This window comes from Drosophila rhopaloa, unplaced genomic scaffold (assembly GCF_018152115.1).
Source record: "Drosophila rhopaloa isolate 14029-0021.01 unplaced genomic scaffold, ASM1815211v1 contig_203, whole genome shotgun sequence".
NCBI classification, from domain to species: Eukaryota; Metazoa; Arthropoda; class Insecta; order Diptera; family Drosophilidae; genus Drosophila; species Drosophila rhopaloa.
Genome location: NW_025335088.1, coordinates 3,692,338 through 3,700,856, shown reverse-complemented (window position 1 = coordinate 3,700,856; position 8,519 = coordinate 3,692,338). Strand labels below are relative to the sequence as shown.

The window sequence follows — 8,519 nt, the reverse complement described above, 5'->3', positions numbered from 1 at the left end:
CAAAAGTGTAAACACATAACGTTTACTCTTAACAGACAAACGTGTCCCCCGCTAACCCTGAATAACACGCCACTTCCACAAGCTGACGATGTAACGTACCTTGGCATCCACCTAGACAGGAGACTTACATGGCGGAGACATATCGAAGCTAAGAAAATTCACCTAAAACTAAAATCAAACAGTCTCCATTGGCTTTTAAACGCGCGCTCCCCCCTCTGCCTGGACTTCAAGGTCCTGCTCTACAATTCAACGCTTAAGCCAGTCTGGACCTACGGCTCCCAATTGTGGGGAAACGCGAGCAGCAGCAACATCGACATTATTCAGCGAGCACAATCAAAAATCCTGAGAACTATCACTGGGGCACCTTGGTATGTTCGGAACGACAACATCCACAGAGATCTTGGCATTCTACCCGTAAAAGATGAAATATCAAAACAAAAAGCGTCCTACCACACCAAGCTAACTTCTCATCCAAACCAGCTCGCCAGGGGCCTAGCCAGGGCTTCCATCCGGACCCGATTGCAACGCAATGACCTTCCAGCTCAGCAATAGTTATTAGAGCCCCTAAATTTTCGCGCCAGTCACCTTGACTGTCAGATAGCTTTTTAATTTAAGATTCTATATACTTATTGTTAGTCTCAATTCAGAGAAGATCCAATAAATAAAATGCAAATGTTAAAAAAAAAAAAAAAAATTTTTTTTGAATTTAGAGGCGAGTGTCGCCTTTAAAAATGTTCATGAAAAAAAAAATTATGAAAATAATTTTCTAAAATGATGGTGTATTTGGTTGGGGACATAAAAAATGTACCAAACTGGACTATCAGTTTAACAGCTATCTGAATGAAACTTGCCGAAACGTAACTTTTATGGCAGGCGGTGTTTTTAAATTTCCTGCTAGTGAATAAATCATAGGTACAGTGATACCCTCGAGGACAATTGAAAAATGATTCCCTTTATTTTATTTTTCAGGTTTAAATACTATATAATATATATACCAAGGTGCTTAATGCTTTTTTATTACAGTCATTTGTCTGGTTTTTAAGACAAATATCAACGATATATATAAAAGTTTGAGGGCGTCTATATAGACGCCTTTACTTTTCTTTTTATTTCTCTGTTTTTACACTATTCACGAGGGATTCTTAAAAACTATTGATATTGAAACTTTCCCAATAGTACATTTTCAAAAATAAGTTGTCTTGTAGATATTTGCGTATATCTCAATTCTCTTACCAATTATTTTATTTTAGTACCTGCTTAAGCCTGAACCACATTCTGTTATAGATCTTTTGTTTGCTTTAACTTAAAAAGTAAAGGTCTGCTTGCCCAGTTTAGTTCTAAACGCTCAAGATCATTCTCATTTATGTGGCTTCATTTATTTAATATTATGTTTATACTTTTTTTTGTATAGCAGGTTATCCTGGAAAATATCTGTATGTGAACAGCAGCCCTGATTTTTATTTTCCGTTCAAAACACCTGAAATCTACAGATATGTTAAAAAATACAAAAGAACTCATAATCTCAATAGTATATGTGTGAAACGCACCTAGGAATGGAAATTTCTCACTATACATCAATGCTGACGAAAACCGGGCCAAAGCACAAAGCTTGGCTTTGTTTTTTAATCTAACAACTTTTAAAGCCGTACTGAAGCCAGCACAAAAGCTTTAACTTAGTGTGCTACATATACATGTATGTACGAACTCCTCATAAGTAGAGGTGTGTCTGGTCAGACGGTTTAATGTATCGTAAACTTTCGCTTTATACAGACTGGTTTAGCGCTTGATTTCATTTCTGTTAATCTCTACCATTTATAACCCGTGACAAATTTTTTTGGCTGTTTATGATTAACTCCACACAATCTTTAAAATGAGTTTTAATTTTAATTTTGCTATTGTTGTTCTTACGTTAACAACTTTAACAGCTTTTTTTTGTACTGGCGCAGAACAAAAAATTACGACAGAAGAAACTGCCAATGGTGGGGAAATACGTATTTTTAAACGTCTTATTCCTGCCGATGTTCTTAGAGGTAAGTATGGCAATACTAATCTGCAATTACATTTTTTTTTGTATATGCAATAAAAGCATTAGTTAAGTTATATATTTTATAACATTCATATTTGTTGATGGTGTTTCTGCTTTTATAAGAACAACTTAAACCAAAGTGATTATACCTTTGTTAGGTACATATGTATTTTTTTTGTAAAGCTTAAACTCATACATATTTAAATCCAGCTCTACATCCAAGGTTGAGATTTTCTTGAAAAAATGTAATTAATTAGATTTCAAATTTAATTTTTTTTTAATTTTAACCGAATTTTATTATAAATAAAAACTAATTCAAATTAAAACAGAGAATCTAGGTCCTCAATATTAAATTAAATCCAATAGCTAATAAAATAACTTAATTAATTAATTAATAAAAAAATGGAAACTTTCGAGCTTAAAATTTGCTCCAAGATTTCGCAAAAGTCCCTAAACTTCGAAATGCTCATATTTTTTATTGATATAAGTAGAAAGGACTTTACATTATCTGCTAAAAAAATTATTGTTTTAAGTTTTCGTTATAATATCATTAAGGCATTTTGAACGCATTTTAAAAACAAGGAGATAACAAGGATAACAAGGAACGCTATAGTCGAGTGCCACTATAAGATACCCGTTACTCAGCTAAACAATTTCAAAATAAACAACAAAGGAAGCAAGCCGAAGTTTGTATACCCTTGCAGTTATTAAAGCAACAAAACAACAAAGTTATACTTTTTTAAATTTTTTATTTTCCGAATGTTCCTATGGGAACTATATGATAAGTCGCCTGATCCGGCTTGTTCCGACTTATATACTACCTGCAATAGAAAGACAACTTTCTGCGTAGAAACGGACGAACGGACGGACAGACGGACATGACTCTCCTGGTGAATATACATATATACTTCATAGAGTCGGAAATGTCTCCTTCACTGCGTTGCAAACTTTTGACTGAAAAAAGAAAGGAAAGCTAACTTCGGGCGGAGCCGAAGTTGATATACCCTTGCAATGCAAGGCTTGCATATACCCTTATGGCAGCCATAGGATATAATCGGCCGATTAAAGTACATATATATTTTCTTGATCAGGGTCAATAGGGGAGTCGATATAGCCATGTCCGTCTGTCCGTCTGTTTCAATACCATTTGCGAGCTCAGTTTACAAGCTAGCGATCTGAAACTTTCACAGTCGTCCTAAAACATGTTTACGCCCCGATCGGACGTCTAAATCCTATAGCTCCCATAGGAACAATCCGATATACCTTGCAAGAAATCGTATTCTTATACCCTTGCAGAGGGTATTATAATTTTGGTCAAAAGTGTGTAACGCAGTGAAGGAGACATCTCCGACCCTATAAAGTATACATATTCTTGATCAGGATCGCATCCTGAGTTGATATAAGCATGTCCGTCTGTCTGTCCGTCTGTCTGTTTCTACGCAAACTAGTCTTTCAGTTTTAAAGATATCGAATTGAAACTTTGCACACACTCTTCTTTCCTTTGCACGCAGTATATAAGTCGGAACGGCCGGGATCGGCCGACTATATTCATACATATAACCGATTGATCGGAAATGCCATTTTTGGCCAATCAATCCGACCTACCAAATTTCATAAGGATCGGCCGATTATATCCTATAGCCGCCATATAACTGATTAATCGGAAATGCCATAACTTTGGTGTTAGTTAAGTTAGGAAGTTGGGATTTTCTATGGGTTTTATTTATGGCCAATTAATTCGACCTACCAAATTTCATAAGGATCGGCCGACTATATCCTTCAGCTGCCATATAACTGAACGATTGGAAATGACATAACTTTGGTGATTTTGAAAATAAGGAAGTTAGAAATAGTTTTGGAGAATATAATTTACAGATTATTCTGAAAGGGTATATCAACTTCGGCTCCGCCCGAAGTTAGCTTTCCTTTCTTGTTTATACATACATACCTTGATCAGGGTAAAAGCGTGTGTCGATCGGACGTCTATATCCTATAGCTCCCATAGGAACAATAGGGTGAAATCAATTGGATTTATTAGGTCGCTGATGAGGGAGTTTGTTGACTCCCGAAACAGTTTTTAGCATATTTGTTATTTGGCCGTTGTATTAAGAAGACTTCTTCTTTCTACTTTTTGCAATTTTAGCAATTTCGGCAAAGCCTGCCAGGCTATTAAGACCTCGGCTTGCCGAATATAGCTTCCTTCCTCGTTTTTATGTATAGTCGCATAAATTTTCTTAATTTTCTATATTTAAGAACAATAGTATCACCTATAAATACCACCTTAAATGAAAGCGGTCGAAGAGTGGAAGTGCTGGAGGAGACTTACTGGAGAAGCCAATCTTTTGGGGTGCCTCTTGTCAGAGCCAAGTGTTTCTTAGGTCTAAAATGTACGAATAAATAACTTAGAGAAATCGCCTGTCAGAACTAAGTACAGCTATGAACTTAATATTAGCAAATAATTATCAGAGAATTAAAAAAAACAACTGTTAAATTTAAATTGTATTATTTTTTAATTTCTTTGTACAGCGGCTACTTATCTTGCCAAGGTTGTTGATAATATCTTTAAAAGAATCTTTCCCGCAAATACGATTTTTGAATTTTAACTGCTTGTCAACAAACCCAGCTGATTGACAGTACGACCGTAGCACGCTTAATACTGAATTCAGTCACACTGGAAGGATTAAAGTTTTTCCGCTAACGAACTCGTTTGTTGATCTGAGTACTAGTCTCTAGTTATCTTAACTCTGTATTAGTACTCGGGTGACCAATTGAGCAAAGAATATTTTACAGGCGCTATGTACATATGTATATAAAACTTTACTTTTCGCTAAATAAAATTTTTAAATATCAACTTTGATTACTGAAGAAGCTAAATTCCAAACATTTTTAGATTTTCCTGCAATGTGCTTTGCCTCCACACGATGTGCTACTGTTGAGCCCGGAAAGTCTTGGGACCTGACTCCTTTCTGCGGAAGATCTACTTGCGTACAAAATGAGGAAAACGAATTAAAGTAAATATTGCCTTATAATATTATATAATGATTTAAAAATTAAATAAATGTCATTATTCTTAGGCTTTTGGAACTTGTAGAAGACTGCGGACCATTGCCTCTGGCGAACGACAAATGTAAATTGGACACAGAGAAGACTAATAAAACCGCTTCTTTTCCTTATTGCTGTCCCATCTTCACATGTGAGCCTGGAGTTAAATTGGAGTACCCAGACATTGCCAAGGACAATGACAAAAAGAACGTTGAGTAAATAAAAAATATATTTGAGGGTTATTATTACAAAACTGTATCACAATATTTTAAATACAAGTGTTGCTTTTGTCAAAAATAAATTACATATTATTTTACAGTTGAAAAAGGTACTATGAAAGCAATCGACGCTAGTAGTTCTGCAAATCAGTCGATTCTTACGCCCCGCTATCACATGGACAGCGTAATTGCGGTTAGGGCAAAACTTTTTCCAGGATGGGGGCCTAGAGATGAGAAAAAATGAGTTTGTCTTTATGCACTTAAGCATAGTACTCAGATCGACGAAAACTGTTCGTCAGTCATGGGAGATAGCGACAGGCCAACAGGCTTTTTTTCACCTCGGTACTCAGGTCGACAAAAAAATAGCAGAAAATTACTTTGAGTTGCCAACCACCTGAAATGAACTTTAGGTGAACCCTAGCGAAAAGATTAAAAAATTTAATCTTTTGAAAAAATCAATAAAAAACATTTTAACGCAAGCATTATAAAAAGAGCGTGGGAGGAAATTGTAAGGAGTTAAATAACTCCTCACAAATAAATGAGAGTTTGGATAATACAGCTGGTGAGAGTTTGGAGAATACAGCTGGAGAGAGTTTGGAGAGAAGAGAGTTTGGAGAATACTGCTGGAGAGAGTTTGGAGAGAACGAGGAGAGAGAGAGAGTTTGGAGAGAAGGAGTAACGGTAGAACGCGGCGGACTTTGGACCCTAGTATGGTGCCGTGCGCAAAACCGAAAAAGGAGAAGCCGAGAATTAACGGGATACGCCGGCCTATATAAGCAGGCCGAGCGCAGGAAGCGGGATCAGTCGATCACAAGGAGCCAATCCAGCAAGATCAGTAGACAAGCAGCATATCAGTGAACAACACAAGCCAAGTTAACATCAGGAGGAAGCAGAGCCGCGCCGAGTCAACAGGAGCAAGATCGCTACATCAAGACGTTCGGGTCTTATAGTCGAAGCCTCCGAGCTGAAAAACAGGTAGCTGAGGTCTTTAAGGCATCACGCGGCTAAGTCCGAGCGCATTGTTCCAATTTATGTCGCGATTTGAGCTTGGCGTATTGCTCGGCGAGTCCGACAGAAGTGAATAAAAAAGAGTCCTTCGACAAAAAACCGTGGGCTCGGAAGGGAAGTTGTCCACAACCAGCCGCCGTGCGAAATCAATTGGCTTGTCGAATTCCGGTGTGAACCGACAGGCGAGAATTGTGCAGGCCCTGGTGCGACTAGCCACGAAGGACGCGCGTCCGAACCACGGGTGTCTCGAGAGGCGTATGCGTCGAGAGCACAGTAGTTCACCGCCAGAGTCCTAAAAAGGCAGCTGACCAAATCCCGAGAGACAAAGACCCCGCTGCACCTAGTCTCACAAGAACTTGCGGACAACGGAGCCAGGATTCGCGCCGTGAGCAGAGCAAGGACATAAGAAACGACGAGCAATCATCGCAGGCCCAGCGGCAACCAAGTAATACTACGACGTATCCAGTCCACGGCTAAGAGGCGAGGGCGGAAGCGTTCCTCCTGAACCTAGCGTCCTGCCACAGGGACTGCATTGGCGGCCTTCCGGCGTATGCCTGAACCGTCAGGTAAAACTGTGTAGGCGTCTGGTGTGACCGGCCGGGACAGATCCAGGGACGGGAGGCTGTGGCTGCGAAAGGCGCATGCTTTGAGAGCCCAGTTCTTGTTCACCCTAGTCTAGGAACGGTAACGCATCCCTAGACCCTCATAGCCCCGAGGCCAAAGACAACGGAGGCGTTCCGAAGCAGCGAGCAACGAGGCAGCGGAGAGCGACGGTGGAGCAGCCACAATTCATCAGGGAAGACGTTGAGACAACCATCTATCACCATTAATCCCAGGCCGAGGGACAAGTCGGCAAATAAAGATCCTAGTAAAAACATTCTAACATTCTGTGCGTTCTCACTAGACAATCGGGCGGTCACGTTTATATAAGTTTGGTGGGACAAACAACACACATCTTCTGAGCTAGCCGCACGATACTCTTAGCGAGCAGACCATAAAAATCAGTTCGTTACAGTACATACATATATAACACTCGTTGGAGTTCACCGTTTGAGACGGATGATAATCAGAAATATTTTGCAGGAATAAACAAGAGAGAACGCTATAGTCGAGTGCCTCGACTATTAGATGCCCGTTACTCAGCTAAACAACTTAATATAAATATGCCTTCTTGTATGTTTTTCGCCGCTCGATTTAGCTCCCGATTTTTATGTTAAAATCGGTACCCAGGGAACACCACGTGGAGGCCGTTGATTTGCCACGTGGTCTTTCAAACCAAAATAAAATTTGGGGACCTACGAGTCGCCTTGAGTTGCCAAGCTTTATTCAAGTTTGGAATCTCCATGTTCCCCAAAATTTTGTTTATCCGTAACATACGGAGGGCATACTTATGTACTTACTACTAATACTACTAATACTTATTTGACCTTACTAATTAGTTTTTTTTGTGGTTTTTGCGTTTTGCGGCCCATGAAAGGCGGAAATGTAGGTGCTAGCCAAGCTTAAGCGTTTTATGGGTTTTTGGGCGTTAGAGTGGGCGTGGCAAACTTTTATTAGGCCAATCGATAGGTATTGACGAAACAAATACATATCAATTAAAATTTTCATAATAGCATAAAAACTGTAGCCACAGCTTGTGGCTTGTGGGCGTCAGAGGGGGCGTGGCACCATTTTGAAACAAACTTGCGCTGCGTAGGAACTCCTAAAATCTACATGCAAAATGCCAATCTTGCAATCTTATAGTTTCCGAGATCTCGGCGTTCATACGGACAGACAGACAGACGGACAGACGGACATGGCTAGATCGACTCGGCTAGTGATCCTGAACAAGAATATATATACTTTATAGGGTCGGAAACGCTTCCTTCTACGTGTTACATACTTTTGCACGAATACAATATACCTCTTTTACTCTACGAGTAACGGGTATAAAAATCGGACGACAACTGTCTGACTACTCGGGACTTCACAATCGCCTATAAACAACAAACAATGGGCTCTGAGACTGGCGATAAATAACTTATCCAGCAGCAGCAACAATGGTGTCTGTAACGATTCTTTTGCTTTTTGTTTGTTGACGCAAATAAATTGTATAAGTTAATTTTCAGGAAAATAAAAACCCATAAAAAAATATTTGAACATTTGATTTAAATCTATATATAAAGCTATCAGTAAGAAAACTGCGAACCCACGCAAAGCCAAAACCACTGGTTAACAATATTAAT

At 39.1% G+C, this 8,519-nt stretch overlaps 1 protein-coding gene across 1 annotated transcript; it reads left to right on the top strand.

Annotated features, from left to right (window-relative positions):
- Positions 1-1,724: 1,724 nt before the first annotated feature.
- Positions 1,725-5,369, top strand: LOC108042496. Its single transcript, XM_017120818.2, has 3 exons — positions 1,725-2,030; positions 4,917-5,037; positions 5,101-5,369. Exons 1-3 carry the CDS (start codon positions 1,871-1,873, stop codon positions 5,285-5,287), a joined length of 468 nt encoding a protein of 155 aa, XP_016976307.1. The 5' UTR covers positions 1,725-1,870; the 3' UTR covers positions 5,288-5,369.
- The last annotated feature ends 3,150 nt before the right edge of the window (positions 5,370-8,519 follow it).

Bases quoted from the DNA above. Each gene is read 5' to 3' on its own strand.
- LOC108042496 (XM_017120818.2), top strand. From the start codon at position 1,871: ATGAGTTTTAATTTTAATTTTGCTATTGTTGTTCTTACGTTAACAACT. The intron at 2,031-4,916 runs GTAAGTATGGCA...AAACATTTTTAG, and splicing joins TCCTGCCGATGTTCTTAGAG to ATTTTCCTGCAATGTGCTTT. The intron at 5,038-5,100 runs GTAAATATTGCC...CATTATTCTTAG, and splicing joins AATGAGGAAAACGAATTAAA to GCTTTTGGAACTTGTAGAAG.